Raw genomic sequence first — 22,213 nt, 5'->3', positions numbered from 1 at the left:
CTACTGCTATACTCATTATGTGGCCATAACTGTTATTTACAATGATTCTACTATCCATTCCATATTCCCTTTGCCCTCGCCCAGTACCTCTGCTATTTATAGTTCTTTATCTGGTAGTGGCCTAAACTTTTATTCCTAAACAATCTGGGTCATTATCAGCACTAAATTAGGTTGCTAAAATTTTCTACTGATGTTACTCATAGAACCTGGGAGTACTGCATCCCTGATGTGTTTTTCCTTATCACACTGTATGGTAGCAACCCAATCTCCCCTTAACAGTCAGAGCTCAACCTATCAGTAATTTATATTCTTTGCATGTGGATTTACAAAGTCATCAGATAAAGACAATCTCAAGTTTCTATTTTTTTTTTTTTTTTGGGAATCATTACTATGTTCCCAGATGGAAGCATTCTCTTTGGAACTAAGACCTCTAGATCAACAGAGCCCAAAGTTGCAGGGAAAGGAAGCTAAAAAAAAAAAAAAAATTGCTAATGAATCACCAGAAGTAATTAAAAAATATATTTTTGTTGTTGTTAATGGATCTTTTATTTTATTTATTTACACGTGGTGCTGAGTACAAACCCAGGGTCTCACACATGCCAGGCAAGTGTTCTGCCACTGAGTCACAACTCCAGCCCCAGGAGTAATTTTGTATAGACCTACTTCCATTTCTACATTTCAATTTCTAGATTCATAAATCCTGGATATGGAACAAATAGCACATTAAATTAAAAATTAAGAGTACATATTGTATCCTGGGGTTCATTGCCCTAGTCCCCCAAGAAATTGCAACCTCATTGGCAATGTTAATGTGTCTTCAACAGACCATTCCTTCATTCTATCAAGTCAGCTGCTTCAACATGATGGGGAAACTCATAAGTCCAATAAATTCCATGACTTTGGGCCCCTTGTTGTATTTCATTTGCTGTAAAGTGATGTGTCATTGTGATTGTGATTGTCACAGTCATTACGTCATAAGTAATTAGTGATGCTATGTGGAATATCAAGATTATGGATAATGTATTACGTAAATTCATGAATAGTAGTTTTAGCAGAAACACTGGGCTAGGGAAGAAAATTTATACCCAGAGAAATGTCTATTTTAATGAGAACAAAGCACAGCCTTTTCCATGATGGAAATAGGCCAATATAATCAACCTATCATCAGGTAGGTGGCTGAACCCTTGAAGAATGGTACCACTGAGAAGTTTCTGATATCCAGATCTTCCTTGGTGAGTACATATTGCTTGGTCCATATTGCTGAGTCAATGCACAACCTCCATCTCTGGGAGCCCTCTTTCATAATGTGATTCTGCCTCTCTGAATAAACCTGACTAATGAATAACTGAGTACTGAAAGTGGTTTCAGAGGAATAGAAACTTAAGGTTAGAGTAAAATGGTTCTACATTATCTAGAATTGATTTTCTTACTTGCTTTTTATAACATTCTCCATTTATATTTAAATAATTCAAAGTACCATACAAAAGTGAAAAAACAGTGTTGATGGCACACATAAGTAAGAGTATTCAGTTTATACTCACTAATGACTGAATCAACATATTAAGGCAATTTTTCTGAATCTCAGGAGGTACATTTGCAAAGCTTCTCTCAGACCAAAACCTTGCAAAATGCTTTACAATCCACCTGTTAGAATCAAAGAATTCCAAGTTAGAAAAATGAAAACATTTTACTTACAATAGTTAGTAACATTTTTGTTTTCAATTATATAAATTGTACACATATGTTTTGACCAACTCATATTATTTTATAAGCTCTAAAAGGGACTGAACTATACTATATTTTCTATAAAAACATTTTAAGCCATGCTGGGTTATGTGCACAGATTTTAACCATGGTTCATTAAGCTAATATAAATTGATCCCAAGCATCTTGAGTTAATATCTAAATCAATACTTTCACTCAATTGGAGCAACAAGTTAAGGACTAAATTACTTACATTGTGCCCAAGAAAACAGATCAAGTGTAAAACTGCTCACAAAATTAAGAGAATAAAAGAACAAAATCCCTAAATTTATAACAGCAACACTTCTTAATATAACTTACTTCATGCAGTCAGCAAAAAGACTTTCCACTCCAACTGAATGAGCAATAATTAGGCATTCCAGTATAGAAGTCAATGTTCTAGAAATGGGCTAAAATTGATAGAGAGAAAATACTGCTTTTATTCCTTTTCAATTTGCAGTGGGGAAAAGTATTTGACTCATAAAGAAAATTTGATTTATATACCTAAACTATAAATACATGCAATTCAAAATTTGATGAGTTAAAAAACCAATTTTCTTCACTTAATTCTGTATCTGGAATTAACTTTTGTTGGGATTCTGCCTACGAGCATGCTGTGTAATTAATGTCAATTTTTTTTTTCTTAAAAACACCTTTCTACACAAAAACCTATATACAGATGTTTAAAGCAGCTTTACTAATTATTCCTAAAACTTGGAAACAACCAAGATATCCTTCAGTAGGTGAATGGATAAATGAGCTACAATACATGCAAGCAATGGAATGTTCACACATCCATGAATGACCTATCATGTCAAGAAAAGACATAGAGGAAATTTGAATAAATATTACTAAGCAAATATTAATAAGAAGTCATTAGGAAAAGGTTATCTACTATATGATTTCAACTATGTAACAATATGGAAAAATAAAATCTATGGGAACAGTAAAAAGATCAGTGGTTGCTAGGGGACAGTAGGGAAAGAAGGATTTTTAGGGCACTGAAAATACTCAGCATGACACTGTGATGACAGATACATGTCATTATACATTTGCCCAAACCCATGGAATATATAACACCAAGAGTGAACTCTAATGTAAACTACAGACTTTGGGTGATAATGATGTATCAGTGTAGGTTCATCAACTATATCAAATGTGCCACTCTGGTCAAAAGTGCTGATAATATGTGGAGGTAGTAGGTATATAGGCTATCTCTATATCTTTTTCTCAATTTAAAAAAAATGTAACCAACCCCATATGTTGACATTGGATAAAAATAGAATTAGATTATAACACAATGTTTGTAAAATACATATATAAAAGTATTAATTAAAACAAAAGGTAGATACAAGTAGGGAAAACATCCTACTGCTCTTGGTGTTAAGCCTATGTGCTATGTATTGCCCATGCCATGGATTTTCAGGTTTTGGACTGTTCCTAGGCACATCTATTTTCCTTTTAGGTTGAATTTCTCTTTATACACATTTATTAGTCATGAGCTTGGGTTTATACACACCAAGACCAGCAAAAAGTCAATTTATATATCTAGCCTCTAAATATATACTTCAAAAAATCCTCTTCTCTCAAAGCAGAGCAAAAGCTTCTTTAGAAATGTCTCTAGCGTAGTTCTTCCAATAAGGTCAGTAATTTCCAACTTTTAATTTAATTTTAATTAAACTAATTTAATCCTCTATCAAATTAATCTATTAATTCAATCTTCTACTACAAAGTGTTATAGGCTGGGCACAGTGGCACATGCCTGTAATCCAAGTGGCTTGAGAGGCTGAGGCAGGAGGACTGAACGTTCAAAGCCAGCCTCAGCAATTTAGCAAGGCCCTAAGCAACTTAGCTCACCCTGTCTCAAAATAAAAAAAGGGTTGGGGATGTGGTGTAGTGGTTAAGTGCCCCTGGGTTCAACCCCTGGTACCAAAAAGAAAAAAAAAAAAAAAAAAAAAAAAAAGCGTTCTAGTAGTATTTAAGAACTAAATATAAATACTTTGCATATTAACAATTTAAATTAAACAATTAAAATCCCCATAAGATAACCGGAGTTCCTAAAATCAAAAATGACTATCACTATTATAGGTTATATGATGGTAACTCTGATAATTCTACTAAGTTAAATAATTTGGTTTCTTTTTTTCTTTCTTTCTTTTTTTTTTTTTAGTTGTAGATGGACACAATGCCTTTGTTTTATTGATTTATTTTTATGCTCTACCACTGACCTAATTTGGTTTTCTGACCCACTTAAGACAGGAGTATCAAATTAGTGTGACAGTCTAAGAGCACTCCAAAGTCTGAAAAACTGTAAAACTATGCACAAGTTAAAAAGTTCCAACAGTCTAATTTTGCTTAGAAACAACCAGTCTTATATAATATGAAATCTACTGATATATAACAATAATAATTGCTATAAATTATCAAAATGTCTATTTTAAAAAAACTTGCTGCTTAAAGCAGAAGACTGGCAAACTTCAGCCTGTGGGAAAAATCTAGCCCACTCCTGGTTTTATGAATAAAGTTTTATCAGAACGCTGCCATGTTACTTTATTTATATATTGTCTATAGCTGCCTTTGATCTACAATAGCAGAGCACAGTTGTGATACAGACAACAGGATTCACAAAGTTTTTTTTGAGGGTGGGGCACAGGGTAGTAGAATCCAGGGGTGCTTTACCACTGAGCTACATCCCCAACCCTTTTCATTTTTTAAATTTTGAGACAAGGTGTCACTAAGTTGCTTTACAGAAAAAATCTGCTGACTCCTGGTTTAAAGGGATAACGCTGGCTCTTTTGAGAATTTATTTATAAGGAAATGATGACTCCCAAGGTTTTTTGTAATGGCATGACTGACCTTTAGTCATTTTCTAAAACCTGCTTGCAGAATGTGGGAAGATATATATTGAAATTATTGTCTAAAACATATTTTTAATTGGTGACTACATACATGTGTATAAAATGTAAATATATATCCACTATAATTTCATAAATGAAGCTCCCTCAAATTTTAAATGTGTAAAAGGTAGGATTATGAAGTTAATGAAATGACTAAAGCTATCTCCAGTAAAGAATTGTGGGGCCAGTTGTCTATCGTATTATACCTAAATTTGTTTTACTGTGGAGTATCTTATGATAAGTTTATGATATTTAAGTCACTGCCAAGAGACTGCAATAGTTAGAACTAAAAGTTAAAAATTATATATATTCAGAAGTACAGTTATAAAAATACATATTATTAAAATACATAAAGCAAGAAAGTTTAAAGATCAGGTCAATAAAAACAGAAACTTCTCTAAAATATTCACTACCACAGTAATATGGACTACATTAAAATAAATGAAATATAGTAAAAATCTTTTTCAACAAAATACCATACTGTTAATTTAAAAGAAACACTTTCTGTTGTTTTAATAGAAACAAGTATGCCCTGTTGTTTAAAATTAAGTGGAGATACTTTTTTTGTTCATAAGTGTGATGATTGAGTTTTTATACCATTGTGAGGTGTGCCTCCCTCAAACTGTGTTACATCAGCATATTATCTGTCTGATACAAAAAAAAGTGGATTACTGAAAGTAAAATACAAGAAACTAGATATAACCCATATATTTCTGAATGAATAAAAACAGAGGCAATGGTCTAAAAATTATTCATAAAGAGATTATTTTATGTTAGATTAACTAGTTTATTGAGAAGTCTCAGCTCAGAGCAGATACTAACATAAAACTTATTTTTTTCAAACTAGTGCTTTTTACCCAGCTATGTCAAATCCCATTTTCCATGCCTTAATGGCATTCTAATAAGCAGATTCCACAACTTTCTGGTTTTATTGTTAAAAGTCAGTAGTACTATTTTAATACCTGTCTCATTTCTGATTTCAATATTTATCTCCCTAGCACTGAATAGATTCATGATAGTGGAGATCTGCAATAGGGAGTAGAACACAGTTTGGTCTCCCGCCCCTCCAATTTTTAGGTCTAATTCTAACGAAGATGGCCATTGATAGCTGTGGTCATCTTACGAGACTAAGATGGCAGCAGGGTATTGTCCTCAATTTTGCTCTCAGATGCTGGTGGTCTTTGCTGAGGTGGTGGCTCTTTTAGGGGAAGATCAAAGTTCACCATCACTCAGTGTTTAACAACTTTCAGTGGTTTATGATGTATGATGTCTGCCTAGGTGGGACACTGTTATCTGGCCTTTTATCAGTCTCCTCTTTCAGGGAATTGCTAAGGTCCTCCTTCTTCCCTATGGACCATGTGTAAACAGGGTGCAGAATGAACACCCCAACTTTTTTCTCTACATGACAATAGCTGTGGTCTCTTATCACTAGGATAGTTCTGGCTTCTCCAGCAAGCCTCCTCCCTTTAGAAATCTCCATATCAAGCATATTCTCATAGGCTTCTCAGGCCTATTCCAAGTTGTCCCAAGAAATTGCTTATCACTTTCTTTTCTTCCTTGATGGAAGCTCCAGGGTGGGCTAGTTTTATGGATATAGTAAATGTCCAACTGGGAGATGAAGGCATCCTCTCCTATTGCAGTTACTTCCTAGCTTTAATTTTTTATTTGTGATTCACTTGGATCTCCCTCTTAACTTTGATTTTAGGGTAATAGAAGAGGCATGTGAAGGAGAAGGAAAAAGCTTTCACCAGAATTATTCTCTCTCTCCACAAAGCTGAGGAAACCACATTACTGCCTTGCTTCTTTCAATCCCCTTAATTATGGAGGCTGGAGTGAATCACTGGTCAAAAGTACATGAGGGGTTTAACTGTTTTTCAGTAAACTCTGCAGAGGGGTAGTGATGGTGTTAGTGAACCCAGCTGTTTATGGTTCTCTTTTAGAATATGGGCTGCTTCCTCAGTTACAACTTATAGGAAAGAGGCAGGAAAAGTCCTATCCAACACAAAAAATCCAAATTTAAGTGTTCTTAAAATGATCTAACCAGAAGTCATATAATGCATATTATTGCCTCACATACCCAATAAAAGGGAAGTACAATATAAACAACTCTTTCAAAATTTGTTATTTTGTTGTTAATTAAATGATCATTGTAGAAAATCTATAGAAAGGCATAAATAAGAAAATAAAAATAGCCTACAGTTACAAGTACACTGAAACAACAAAAAGCACTAGGGATGTGGCTCAGTGATAGGGTTCTTGTTTCACAAGGGCAAGGCCCTGGATTCAACCCCCGGTACAGCAAAAAAACAACAAAAACCAAAACAAAACAAAATACCCAATGAAGAATCTAAGAATAATGTCCCAAGTGAGTCTGGAATGCATAAAATGAAATACTTCTTTAGACAGTAAATTGACCTTTGCACAAACTAAAATTAATCAGTATTCATATTCCATATGGAGAGACTGTAGAAGAGAACTATATTTCACTTTAAGTACATGCTGTAAAGAAGTGGTAGAAAGAAAGAACATATTTTTAGGGAGAAAAACCAATGAACCACTGTGTAGCTCTTTGATACAACAAGAAGGTAACCATAATTCTAGATTTCCTTTCTCCTAGTGTCAAATTCTGAATACTTTCAATAACCCTCCCAAATCAATTTTATTTTACTTAAAATGATTTTAATTAGTTTCTGATTTTTGAAAGGATAACATATGTGCTGTCAATTGGAGCCTCCATTAGTTATAAACTAATTTTTTTATATTTAAAGTACAATTACAACAAAAATTTAAAATCTAGTAGATAATAATGGTTGACTTAAAGTATTGAGTAAAGATTTCCGAGATTCAATAATTACCTTCTGAAAGAAATTACAGTAATCTCTTCTTAAAATATAGATTGCTACTTCTTTTAATCCTTCTAGTCCATACATATCAGCCATATTGAGAATCTGACTAAAATGAAAATAGATGTACTTGTTAATCCTCAAATATAAAAAATCAAAGCAAATACAATTTCTTGATAACATACAGTCTCTAGAAAAAGAATCTGAATTACTTTAATTCTAATTTTTTGCTTCACACTAATAAATATTCTTTTATAGACTATAATGAAGACATAGGTAAAATGTGGAAAGCACTGACACTGATTATTTAATGTGAATAACAAATAAATTTGGAGATATTTCAAATTCCCTTCATATTCTCAATGGCAATAGAACAAATTTTTAGGAAACTGCTTTTTGAAAGCTGTAAATGCTACAAAAATCTTATCAGCAGATTTGTGGCAATATAGTTTGGGGAGGGAATTAATTCACTGATGGCTATCATATTGAAAATGCCTATGAATGACTCCAAGATTAGATAGCATCTTAATGATCAGAGAGTTGCCTTTGCTTCGTTCATCTGGCAAGTATTTCTGAGCACCTACACATACTTTAAGTACTTAGGAAGCCTACAAGTCCTGAGAGCATAAACTTTCCTATAGGTTGCTCTGGGATAAAACTTTGGTACTTAATCTCTGTGACCTATGATATGTTTCCCCCCAAAACGTATTTATTCAATTCAAAATTAGAAAACCCCAAATGAATCTTTAAAATTAAAAGAGCATCTTTTTACTGTTTGCTACTAAAATACCACTGAAAATTGGAAGAGAAAGGTAGAATTTCACTCTCCAGTAGGAATTCAGAAGTTTAGATGGTATTTCAGTTTACAGCATGTAAGAATCATATACTTGTTAGTCTTTGGATACTTTTATATTTGGAAACACATTTTAAAGTTTTTCTTTTTCTTTTATTGTTTAAAAAGGATAACCTAAATTTAAAAATTAAAGTAGTAAAATAACATTCAAAGTTTGATAAAAGATTGATTTTATTTTTATACAAAACTTTTATTCATTTTCCAAAGAAAAGTAATATGTCTTCTAATATAATTCAAGTCTAAAAGACCTTTCTTAATCTTATCACTATAAGTTATTAAGTCACCTTTTCTTATTGTTTTTAGATATTTCCCAAACACACTCAAAATATGGCAAAATTGATAATAAAAGTGAAGTTTCAGAGGAAGGCAAGGTGACACACACCTACAAATCCTGCATTTGGGAGGTTAAGTTGGGAAGATCACTTGAGCTTAGGAGTTAGAGACCTGTCTGGGCAAACAGCAACCCCTCATCTCAAAAGATAAAAAAAAAAAAAGAAAAAAAAAAAATGAAGCTTCTGCTTCACTGATACTACAACATAGCTCAATGAAGTAGAATCTGTAAAATATTAATAGTTTTATATTTAAACTTATTAAAAAAGTAATACATACCCAACATTAGCTTTGTCTGGAAAGTCCAAAGTTCCTCCATATATAAAATGCATCATAACATTCATTTCTACATGGTTTATACTGCAAAATAAAGGAAAACTCAAATCCAGAAATAATTAAGTTTTAACTAAAATCAATCATACATTCTATTTTCCCATACACTTTTAGCCAAAATAAAGTTTGAACCTCCATTCTTTAAATAAACATGTAAGCATATCATAAATTTGAACTGCAGCTATGAATTCTATATTATAAAATATATAAGATCAAATAAAGATTTATCAAGAATCTTTTTCCATAGACTTTTAGAGTGTGGGATGTTAAAAGGTCACTGTCTAACTTCTGGTTTATTAAGAAATTTACTATTTCTATGAGGTACATCATTGGGATTTTAATGGGAATTGCATTGAATCTGTATAGCACTTTTGGTAGTATGGACATTTTGACAATATTAATTCTGCTTATCCGAGAACATGGGAGATCTTTCCATCTTCTAAGGTTTTCTTTAATTTCTTTCTTTAGTGTTCTGTAGTTCTCATTGTAGAGGTCTTTCACCTCTTTTGTTAGATTGATTCCCAAGTATTTTTTTTTTTGAGGCTATTGTGAAAGTTCTCCTACTTTCAGAGGATTCATCACTTATGAATAGAAATGCATTAGATTTGTAAGTGTTGACTTTATGTCCTGCTACTTTGCTGAATTCATTTATTCTATTTCTATGATGTGCCTCATAGAAAGAGAGAAAGCAATCGTGAAATTCATTTGGAAAAATAAAGAGAACCAGATGGCCAAACCAATCTTTGGTAGGAAGAGTAAAGCAGTAGGTATCACAATACCAGACCTTATATGATACTACAGAGCAGTAGTAACAAAAACAGCATGATCCTGGCACCAAAATGGCAGATAAACCAATGGTACAGAATAGAAGACACAGAGACAAATCCACAAAAATACAGTTATCTCATACAAGACAAAGGTCCCAAAAACAATGGAGAAATGACAGCCTCTTCAACAATTGGTGCTGAGAAAACTGGAAATCCATATGCAGCAAAATAAAATTAAACCCCTATCTCTCACCCTGCACAAAACTCAACTCAAAAAGGATCAAGGACCTAGGAATTAGACCAAAGACCCTGTTCCAAATAGAAGTAAAAATAGGCCCAAATTTTCATCATGTTGGCTTAGGACCAGACTTCCTTAACAAGACTCCCAAAGTGCAAGAAATAAAAGCAAGAATTAATAAGCGGGATGAATTCAAACTAAAAAGCTTTTTCTCAGTAAAGGAATCAATAATGTGAAGAGAGAGCCTACAGAGTGGGAAAGGATCTTTACCACACACACTCCAGATAGAGCACTAATCTCAAGGATTTATAAAGAACTCAAAGCTTTCTGCACAGAACCAGCTCCAAGTCCCGGAGCCAGTGTGGCAAGCTCCAGCCCGCAGGCAGCTTCAGGGACCAGGACAGGGCAGCCAGGGACTTCCCCAAGCAGCTCAGCTCACTCTGGCAGGAGATGCCTTTCAAGGCTAGCTTCTCGGAGCAGACCGCCCAGTGAGAGCCTTTCTACACAGAGCCAGCCACAAGTCCACAAGCCAGCGGAGAGCTCCAACCTGCAGGCAGCCTCTGGGACCAGGGCAGGGCAGCCAGAGACATCTCCAGGCGGCCCTGCCCGCTCTGGCCGCAGGCTCTTTCCACGGGGCGATCCAAGATGGCGGACTAGAGGGTGACTGCATCTCTGTCGCTCCAGAACCCAGAATTCAAGAAGAGGAGCCATTGAGAAACTCGGACTAAAATAGAGCAACGGGGTGAGTCTCCCCCACTGGGTGAAGATCGGCCTGGGTGGCAGGCCTGGATAGGGGCGGCTTATCAGAGCAGGGCAGGGCAGATAGAGTCTTCCCCAGGTAGCCCTGCTCACTCTGGCGGTGGGCTCCTCCCACCCGGCCAGCTTCTCGGAGCAGGCCCCCCAGTGAGAGGCTTTCCATACAGAGCCAGCTCCAAGCCCTGGAACCAGTAGCAGGCTAGGGGCAGCAATCTTCGGAAGCACAGCATTATCAAGTTCCTCCAAGACTTCAGGCTACTGAAGGCTGGGAGGTGATACACTAGAAATCTACAGGGACACTATAAGCCAATAGAGGAAATCTGCAATATCTCAGAGTCCCACTGACATCTGACCAATATGAGAAAACAAGGGAAGAAAATGTCCCAAACAAACCTAGATACTATATCAACAAAACCCAATGACAGCACAGCAGAAAAAATGTCAGAAAGGGAGTTCAGAATGTACATATTTAAAACAATCAGGGAAGCAAACAATGAGATGAAAGAGCAAATGCAGGCATTGAGGGAGGAGATGAAAGCAAATGCAGGCATTAAATGATTGCACCAATCAACAGTTAAAAGAGCAAATACGGGAAGCAAGAGATCATTTCAATAAAGAGTTAGAGATACTGAAAAAAAAAAAAAACAGAAATCCTTGAAATGAAGGAAACAATAAACCAAGTTAAAAACTCCATAGAAAGCATAACCAATAGGATAGCATACCTGAAAGACAGAACGTCAGACATTGAAGACAAAATATTTAATCTTGGAAACAAAGTTGACCAAACAGAGAAGAGGGTAAGAAATCATGAACAAAATCTCCAAGAATTATGGGATATCATGAAAAGGCCAAATATAAGAATTACTGGGACTGAGGAAGGCTTGGAGAAACAAACCAAAGGAATGAACAACCTATTCAATGAAATAATATCAGAAAATTTCCCAAATCTGAAGAATGAAATGGAAAACCAAGTACAACAGGCTCACAGGACTCCAAACATACAAAATTACAACAGACCCACACCAAGGAACATTATAATGAAAATACCTAACATACAAAATAAAGACAGAATTTTAAAGGCTGTGAGAGAAAAAAATCAAACTACATTCAGGGGGAAACCAATAAGAATAGCAGCAGATTTTTCAATCCAGACCCTAAAAGCTAGAAGGGTCTGGAACAACATTTATCGAGCCCTGAAAGAAAACGGATGCCAACCAAGAATCTTATAACCAGCAAAACTTACTCTCAGATTTGACGACGAAATAAGATCCTTCCATGATAAACAAAAGCTAAAAGAATTTACAAAAAGAAAGCTGGCACTATAGAACATGCTCAGCAAAATATTCCATGAGGAAGAGATGAAAAACAACAATGCAAATCAGCAAAGGGAGGAACTAGCCTAAAGGAATAGCCAAATAAAGGGGAAACCAAATCATGTCAAAAAACAAAAATGAGTCAAATGACTGGGAATACAAATCATATCACAATAATAACCCTGAATGTTAATGGCCTGAACTCATCAATCAAAAGACATAGACTGGCAGATTGGATTAAAAAGAAAAAATCCAACAATATGCTGCCTGCAAGAGACTCATCTCATAGAAAGAGATACCCATAGACTAAAGGTGAAAGGATGGGAAAAAACATACCATGCACATGGACACAGCAAAAAAGCTGGAGTTTCCATCCTCATTTCAGAAAATGTGGACTTCAAGCCAAAACTAGTCAGAAGGGATAAAGAAGGACATTACATACTGCGTAAGGAAACCATAAATCAGCAAGACATAACAATCATAAATATCTATGCCCTGAACATTGGCTCATCCATGTTCGTCAAACAAATCCTTCTCAATTCCAGAAATCAAATAGACCACAACACAATAATACTAGGCGATTTTAACACACCTCTGTCACCACTGGATAGATCTTCCAAACACAAATTGAATAAAGAAACCATAGATCTCAATAACACAATCAACAATTTAGACTTAACAGAAATATATAGAATATACCATCCAACAAAGAATGAATACACTTTCTTCTCAGCAGCACATGGATCCTTCTCTAAAATAGACCATGTTTTATGCCACAAAGCTACTGTTAGCAAATACAAGAAGATAGAGATACTACCTTGTACTCTATCAGATCATAATGGATTGAAATTAGAAATAAATGACAGAATAAAAAACAGAAACTTCTCCAATAGCTGGAGATTAAATAATACACTATTATATGATGAATGGATAACAGAAGACATCAGGAGGGAAATAAAAAAATTCTTAGAAGTAAACGAGAACAAAGACACATCATATCAAAATCTCTGGGACACTATGAAAGCAGTACGTAGAGGAAGATTTATTTCATGGGGCGCATTCAACAAAAGAAGAACCATCAACAAATAAATGACTTAACACTACAGTTCAAAGCCCTAGAAAAAGAAGAGCAGACCAACACCAAAAGTAGTAGAAGACAGGAAATAGTTAAAATCAGAGCCGAAATCAACGAAATTGAAACAAAAGAAACAATCGGAAAAATTAACAAAATAAATAGTTGGTTCTTTGAAAAAAATAAACAAAATTGATAAACCCTTAGCCACACTAACAAAGAGAAAGAGGGAGAAAAATTACTAAAATTCGGGATGCACAAGGACATATCATGACAGACACGAGTGAAATACAAAACATAATTAGAAGCTATTTTGAAAATCTATACTCCAACAAAACAGAAAACCTCGAAGACATCAACAAGTTTCCAGAGACATATGAATTACCTAAACTGAACGAGGAGGACATACACAACTTAAATAAATCAATTTCAAGCAATGAAATAGAAGAGGTCATCAAAAGTCTACCAACAAAGAAAAGTCCGCGACCAGATACATTCTCAGCCGAGTTCATGCCAATACTTTAAAGAAGAGCTCATTCCAATACTTCTCAAAGTATTTCATGAAATAGAAGAGGAGGGAACCCTCCCAAACTCATTCTATGAAGCCAATATCACCCTGATACCTAAACCAGACAGAGACACATCGAGGAAAGAAAATTTCAGACCAATATCCTTAATGAAAATGGACGCAAAAATTCTCAACAAAATTTTAGCAAATCGCATACAAGAATATATTAAAAAGATAGTGCACCACGATCAAGTGGGTTTTATCCCAGGGATGCAAGGGTGGTTCAACATCTGGAAATCAATAAATGTCATTCACCACATCAACAGACTTAAAGTTAAGAATCACATGATTATTTCAATAGATGCAGAAAAAGCATTCGATAAAATACAGCATCCCTTCATGCTCAAAACAGTAGAAGAAATTGGGGTAGTGGGAACATTCCTTAACATTGTAAAGGCCATCTACGCTAAGCCCATGGCCAATATCATTCTAAATGGTGAAAAACTGAAAGCATTCCCCCTAAAAACTGGAACAAGGCAGGGATGCCTTCTTTCACCACTTCTATTCAACATTGTCCTTGAAACTCTAGCCAGAGCAATTAGACAAACCAAAGAAATTAAAGGGATACGAATCGGAAAAGAAGAACTCAAACTATCCCTGTTCGCTGATGACATGATTATATATTTAGAGGAACCTGGAAATTCCACCAGAAAACTCTTAGAACTCATAAGTGAATTCAGTAAAGTAGCAGGTTACAAGATCAATGCTCATAAATCCAACGCATTTTTATACATAAGTGATGACTCTTCAGAAAGAGAAGTTAGGAAAGGGACCCCATTCACAATAGCCTTGAAAAAAATAAAATACTTGGGAATCAATCTCACAAAAGAGGTGAAAGACCTCTACAATGAGAACTACAGAACACTAAAGAAAGAAATTAAAGAAAACCTTAGAAGATGGAAAGATCTCTCATGTTCTTGGATAGGCAGAATTAATATTGTCAAAAATAGCCATACTACCTAAAGTGCTATACAGATTCAATGCAATTCCAATTAAAATCCCAATGACATACCTTACAGAAATAGAGCAAGCAATTATGAAATTCATCTGGAAGAATAAAAAACCCAGAATAGCTAAAGCAATCCTCAGTAGAAAGAGCGAAGCAGGGGGTATCTCAATACCAGTTCTTCAACTCTATTACAAAGCAATAGTAACAAAAAACGACATGGTATTGGTACCAAAATAGACAGGTAGATCAATGGTACAGAATAGAGGACATGGACACAAATACAAATAAATACAATTTTCTCATACTAGACAAAGGGGCCAAAAATATCAATGGAGTAAAGATAGCCTCTTCAACAAATGGTGCTGGGAAAACTGGAAATCCATATGCAACAGAATGAAATTAAACCCTATCTCTCACCCTGCACAAAACTCAACTCAAAAGATCAAGGACCTCGGAATCAGACCAGAGACTCTGCACCTTATAGAAGAAAAAGTAGGTCCAAATCTTCAACTTATTGGCTTAGGATCAGACTTCCTTCACATGGCTCCCATAGCACAAGAAATAAAAGCAAGAATCAACAACTGGGATAGATTCAAACTAAAAAGCTTTCTCTCAGCAAAGGAAACTATCAGTAATGTGAAGAGAGAGCCTACAGAGTGGGAGAAAATCTTTGCCACTCATACTTCAGATAGAGCACTAATTTCCAGAATCTATAAAGAACTCAAAAAACTCGACACCAAGAATACAAATAATTCAATCAACAAATGGGCTAAGGAAATGAACAGACACTTCACAGAAGAAGCTCTACAAGCATTCAACAGATATATGAAAAAATGTTCAACATCTCTAGTAATAAGAGAAATGCAAATCAAAACTACCCTAAGATTCTATCTCACTCCAATTAGAATGGCGATTATCAAGAACACAAGCAACAATAGGTGTTGGCGAAGATGTGGGGAAAAAGGTACACTCATACATTGCTGGTGGGGTTGCAAATTAGTGCAGCCACTCTGGAAAGCACTATGGAGATTCCTCAGAAAGCTTGGAATGGAAACACCATTTGACCCAGCTATCCCACTCCTCAGCCTATACCCAAAGGACTTAAAATCAGCATACTACAGAGATACAGCAACATCAATGTTCATTGCTTCTCAATTCACCATATCCAAATTGTGGAACCAACTTAGATGCCCTTCAGTTGATGAGTGGATGAATAAACTGTGGCATATATATACAATGGAATATTACTCAGCCATAACAATAATGAAATTATGGCATTTGCAGGCAAATGGATGAAATTGGAGAATATCATGCTAAGTGAGATAAGCCAATCTCAAAAAACTAAAGGACGAATGATCTCGCTGATAAGCGGATGAGGAACATATAATGGGGGGTGGGAGGGGTTAGCGTTAGGTTTAGGGTTAGGGATAAGAAGGGGGCAAGAATGGAGGAAGGAAGGACTGTATAGAGGGAAAAGAGAGGTGGGAGGGGTGGGGGGAAGGTAAAAAATAACAGAATGAATCAAACATTACCCTATGTAAATTTATGATTACACAAATGGTATGTCTTTACTCCATGTACAAATAGAGAAACAACATGTATCCCATTTGTTTACAATAAAAAAAAAAAAGAACTCAAAAAGCTTAACACCAAAAACACAAATAATCCAATCAATAAATGGGCTAAGGAACCAAGCAGACACTTCACAGAAGATATGTAAATGATCAACAAATATATAAAAAATGTTGAACAGCTCTAGTAATTAGAGAAATGCAAGTCAAAACTATACCCTAAGATTTCATCTCATTGCAATTAGAATAGCTATTATCATGAATACAAGCAGCAACAGGTGTTGGTGAGGATGTGGGGGAAAAGGTACACTCATACATTGCTGGTGAGATTGTAGACTGGTGCAGCCACTTTGGAAAGTAGTGTGGAGATTCCTTAGAAAACTTGGAATGAAACCACCATTTGACTCAGCTATCCTATTCCTAGGCCTATACCCAAAGGACTTAAAATCAGCATACTACAGTGATGCAGCCACATCAATGTTTACAGCAGCTCAATTCACAATAGCTAGATTGTGGAACCAACCTAGATGCCCTTCAATAGATGAATGGATAAAGAAATCATGATACACACACATACACAATGGAATATTACTCAGCTATGAAGAAGAATAAAATTATGGCATTTGCAGGTAAATGGATGGAGTTGGAGAATATCATGGTAAGTGAGATAAGCCAATCCCCAAAAACCAATGGTCAAATGTTTTCTCTGATAAGTGGATGCTGATACATATAAGGGGGAGGAGGGTGGTAAGGGAAGAAAGGAGGAACTTGGGATTGTGTAGAGGGAGATGAGGGGAGGGGAGAGGGCAGAGGGAAGGAAAGATGGTGAAATGAGACAAACATCATTACCCAAGGTACAAGGTACATGTATGATTACACAAATGGTGTGACTACATCATGTACAACCAGAGAAATGAAAAGTTGTACTCCATTTGTGTATAATGAATCAAAATCCATACTTATGTCATGTGTAACTAAATAGAACAAACAATAAAAAATAAAAAAAAAAGAAATTTACTCCTCTGCTAGGATGCAGTACAGTGGTAGAGCACTTAGTATATGTGAGGCCCTGGGTTTGATTCCCAGAACCATAAAATAAATAAATAAATAAATATCATCTCCTCAGCACCTTTGATAAATTAGCCTCTGGTTTTGCTTAAGGATGGACAACTCTATTCACCAGGAAGATTCTTGTTCTGTACAGATTTTATTTGTAATACCTAAGAAGCTAGTGGTTCTAGCTTGACCAATGTCCTCATTACATAGCTGAAAAAGTAGACGTGACTTAAGAAATAGTTTGGAGTGATAACCTTTATTACTTACTATTTAAAAGTCTCAATTCTTAAGCTCTGTTATGGTGTGTCCCCTCTAAAAGTCATGTTGACATCTGATTCCTAGTGTGAGATGTCAAGTGGTAGGAGCAGGTGGGATCTTCAGAGGTGATTAGGGTTCTGCCCTCATGAACAGGTTAACCCACTCATGTGATCAATGGATTAACAGGTTATCTTTATTGTGGGTCTGCTATAAAAACCAGTTTGACTAAGTATCTTATGTGCTTTCTTTCTCTTCCCATGTGATACCCTGCACCATCTTGGAACTCTGCCAATAAGAGGGCCATCAACCCTGGACCAGAGCCATGAGCCAAAAATAAACCTCTTTTCTTTATTACTTATGCAATTCGTGGTTGTGTATTATTAAAAAGCAACAGAAAATGAACAATCTCTTTCCTCCTCCACATTCCAAATTCATTCTTCTTTCTGTTATTTCTACCTTATTGATAGCATTTTTACAGGAAATCTTGTCCCACCCTCTACTCCTGTGTACCAAATGGGGCAATTTATCTGGTTGGTGGACAGCCATTGATCATTCCTTAGGAGGAACTCAACATGAGAGGTAATCTGATTTCTTTTTTTTTCTTTCAGCGGAATCAGTGGGAAGCGATGATTGGGAAAAAGTTTATCTGCTATATAGAATCAGACTTCTTAGGTGGGCTGATTTAGAGGAATACAGTAAACAAGCTAACTTTTGTTCTTGCATCAAAGCACATTCTGCTGTTTTAAGAGTTTTCATCAAAAATAAAGGAAATGTTTTCTTATTTCATGTGCTGATTCATTTTATTCTGAACAGAAAGGAAGTAGTCTATTTATTAGATAACCCCAAGCTCTGATAGAAAGCCTCACAGACCTCATTCATCTAGATACCTAAGTTATAACCTGAGGTTTATCTTAAGCCTTTCCCTCATTATACTCTGTCATATATACCTTCAAGAATTTCTTGAATTCAGGCTCTGTTCTCTATTTCCCCTCTCACCGCCCTGGTTCAGCCTCTCATTTTCTCCCTTCTGAACTAAGACGGTATCCTCTCATACAGATTTCCTGTCTGAAATCTTCTGCGAGCTTTCCATTTCCCACATTATTATCAAGTGACTTTGCTAAAATGCAAATCTTATTTATGTCTTCTACTTCTAAAATTCCTAAACTATTCTCCAAAGCTCATAGAAAAGAGTCCAAATTCCCTAGTTTGGTATACAGAACTCTTATTTCCAGTTATCCCTCGTGAAAGATAACTGAACTTACTTACTCATTTTCTATACTTAAATTCCTTATATATCCATACCTTAGCATATACTATTCACTGTGCTGACAATGTTCTCCCTCTCCACTTATCTTTCAGACATAAAACAGCTCCTTATCTCTGATTATTTCCTTAATGCTCCCAAGGCAAAAACAAAAGCAAAACAAATAAAAACAGAACTTCAAATGAGTGTTAAAAATAATAACTAGCATTTATTAAGCACTTATTATGAGCCAGCACCTGAGTTAACATGCACTTTGAATGATACTGGCTCATTTAATCATCACAACAACTCAATAGTAGATATAATTATTAGTCTCATTTTATAGATTTAGAAACTGAAATTGAGTAACTTGCTGGTGGTCAAATGGTAGTAATGAACTGGAATTTGAATGTAGACGGAATCACTCTGAAGTCTAGGCTCTCAATCAGTACTCTTCACATACTTTCATTACTTTATTTATCAAACTAATCTGCAGTATGTTTTTTATGCTTTTGTCTCTCTTTCTAGACCACGTTCTGTAAGAGCAGTATTCATGTCTTAGTTATCATTGTATGCTTAGTACCAGAAGAATGTCAGTATTGATTTAATACCCTTGGAACAGAAGAATTTCCTTTCTTCATGTAATCCTGGAAGCTCCACAGTGTTGAGAAGAACCTCACAGATTACTAAGCACAGTACCTAATATTTGCTAAAGGAACTGAAAAAGGAACAAGAAGAAAAGAAACAGAGTCTCAAAGGGATTCAGGTGTTTACTTTGATTCTATTATTCCTTAAATAATATACATTCAGTAAGTGTTTGATGAATTTTTAATGAATGGCTTAATACAACTCATACAGAAGAACTTAGACTTTCTTCCCAAACTGGGGAAAAAAGTGAAAAATCATAATATTCTCATATATATGTACATATGTATATGAGGAAAATGACAAGATTTAATCTCAGAATAATTAAACCATATTATTTATAGTTTGTTAATCTAAAACACTAGCATAATTTCTAGACTGTAATGCTGTTCAATACATTTTCCTCCTATTTCTCAAGAGCCATTCTTGTTAACATTAATGAGAATTGGCTATTTATATTGAAAGAATTGTTTAAGATGACATGTTTAAGCAGAAGATAATGACTAAATAAAAACAAGAGTCATTTTATTAAAATAAGGAGTAAAATGAAGACACTGGAGCCTATGTATTAATATATGATAGAGCCTATGTATTAATATATGATAGCTATAAAAACATTGAGAAACCATTTTCCTGCTGTCTTGACAAATGCTTTATTAAGATGCATTCTTGCTATAATGATGTAAGTCATTTGTGATTTTCCTAAAAGGGTTTATAAAGACATGAGCCAATGACCTAGAAAAACAACAAATTACTTCAATAGCCCATGATTTATTTATTTATTTATTTTTATTGTAAACAAATGGGATACATGTTGTTTCTCTCTTTGTACATGGAGTCAAGGCATACCTTGTGTAATCATAAATTTACATAGGGTAATGTTTGATTCTTTCTGTTATTTTTTTCCTTCCCCCCAACCCTCCCACCCCTCTTTTCCCTCTATACAGTCCTTCCTCCCTCCATTCTTGCCCCCTCCTTAACCCTAACCCTAAACCTAACCCTAACTCTACTGCTAACCCCTCCCACCCCCCCATTATATGTCATCATCTGCTTATCAGCGAGATCATTCGTCCTTTGGATTTTTGAGATTGGCTTATCTCACTTAGCATGATATTCTCCAATTTCATCCATTTGCCTGCAAATGCCATAATTTTATCATTCTTCATGGCGGAGTAATATTCCATTGTGTATATTTGCCACAGTTTCTTTATCCATTCATCAACTGAAGGGCATCTAGGTTGGTTTCACACTCTGGCTATTGTGAATTGAGAAGCAATGAACATTGATGTTGCTGTATCTCTGTAGTATGCTGATTTTAAGTCCTTTGGGTATAGGCTGAGGAGTGGGATAGCTGGGTCAAATGGTGTTTCCATTCCAAGCTTTCTGAGGAATCTCCATAGTGCTTTCCAGAGTGGCTGCACTAATTTGCAACCCCACCAGCAATGTATGAGTGTACCTTTTTCCCCACATCCTCGCCAACACCTATTGTTGCTTGTGTTCTTGATAATCGCCATTCTAATTGGGGTGAGGTGGAATCTTAGGGTAGTTTTGATTTGCATTTCTCTTATTACTAGAGATGTTGAACATTTTTAGCCCATGATTTAAATGGAAAGATTTAAAGCATTATTCCAACTAAAATGTAATCAGGAGAAAAGCTTGTAGGAGATGAAAAACATTACATGTACTCAAAATCAGAAAAACTAACAACCAATGAGAGGACAAAGATCTAAGATAGAGACTAATCATGTACCTACTCTATGCAATTTCTGTGCTTCTAAATTTTCAGGTGACTATGTGTGTGGGCTAAGATAACACAGGGATTTCATTCATTCATTCCTTTGTTCATTCATCTGTCCATCCATTCACACTCAATTTACCGAATAACAGCCTCTATTCTAGACCTTGGGGTACATAAAGCTTACATTCTAGGGAGAGGACAAGGACAATAAACATGCAAACAAAAATATAAAGAAGAAACTTTAATAGTGACAAGTACCATGAAGATCACACAAAAGGATAATATGAGAGCAACTGAGAAATTGAGCTGTAACTTCTTTAGCTGGGATAGTCTGAGAAGATGACACTTGATCTAAGATTTCAAGCATAAGAAGCCAACCATAGACTGAGGTTGGGCGCCATCACTGGTTGGTTGCAGTCGCGGAGCTAGCCAGCGGACACCCAACCGGCATGCGTTGCAGAGCTAGCCGGCGGGCAGCCAACCCGCCCAACCACCGGGCCCAAGTTGGACACCATCACTGAGCAACCCCTCCTTACCCCTGCATCGAGGTCAGGCGTCATTGCAGAGCAAGCCAGCAGAGGAGCCAGTCTGCCTGCATTGCATTTTGAATTATTCCTGAGGGTGTGGCCATCATCACTGGAAGGGCAACTCCCTTCCTGAGACACCCAGAGGAGACTAGAGGAGCTTTGACAGGACCCAGGAGTCAAGAAGAGGAGGTATTGACAGACTTGGGACCAACTCAGAGCTCCCTGGATGGGGCAGTAGTCCCAAAACACAGGGAACTTCATGGAGTAGAGTGGCCCAGTGAGACTCCTGCTGGAGCCGTGAACCCAGTCAACCAGGAGCATTGCAGAGGAGGGCCGTATAGCAAGAGGTTTCAATGCAGAGTGAGGGTTCAGGTCCAGGCGGTAGCTCTGGTCCCCAGGGAACGTAGCAGAGGAGGGCCACTCAGCCAGGGAGTCACTTGCAAGGCCAGGTTCCCCAGCCCAGGCAGTAGGTTGGGACCCCAGGGAATGTCACAGAGGAGGGCTGCCCAGTCC

General features: G+C 36.0%; 1 protein-coding gene across 6 annotated transcripts in view; it reads right to left on the bottom strand.

Moving 5' to 3' along the window:
- The window catches only part of BTBD8 (BTB domain containing 8), a 101,244-nt gene that overhangs the window by 32,137 nt on the left and 46,894 nt on the right, over positions 1-22,213 (bottom strand). For all 6 annotated transcript variants that reach the window (XM_079144034.1, XM_079144038.1, XM_079144036.1 and 3 more), the window contains 4 exons: positions 8,946-9,026; positions 7,496-7,592; positions 2,065-2,153; positions 1,542-1,644 (listed from right to left, as the gene is read on the bottom strand). In XM_079144034.1, coding sequence (XP_079000160.1) covers positions 1,542-1,644; positions 2,065-2,153; positions 7,496-7,592; positions 8,946-9,026 — 370 coding nt within the window. The remainder of the gene's footprint in view (positions 1-1,541; positions 1,645-2,064; positions 2,154-7,495; positions 7,593-8,945; positions 9,027-22,213) is intronic.

The sequence above is a fragment of the Sciurus vulgaris genome (assembly GCF_902686455.1).
Source record: "Sciurus vulgaris genome assembly, chromosome: 1".
Lineage (NCBI taxonomy): Eukaryota > Metazoa > Chordata > Mammalia > Rodentia > Sciuridae > Sciurus > Sciurus vulgaris.
The sequence above is the reverse complement of the archived record's forward strand: the minus strand, read 5'-3'. Positions and strand labels throughout refer to the sequence as shown.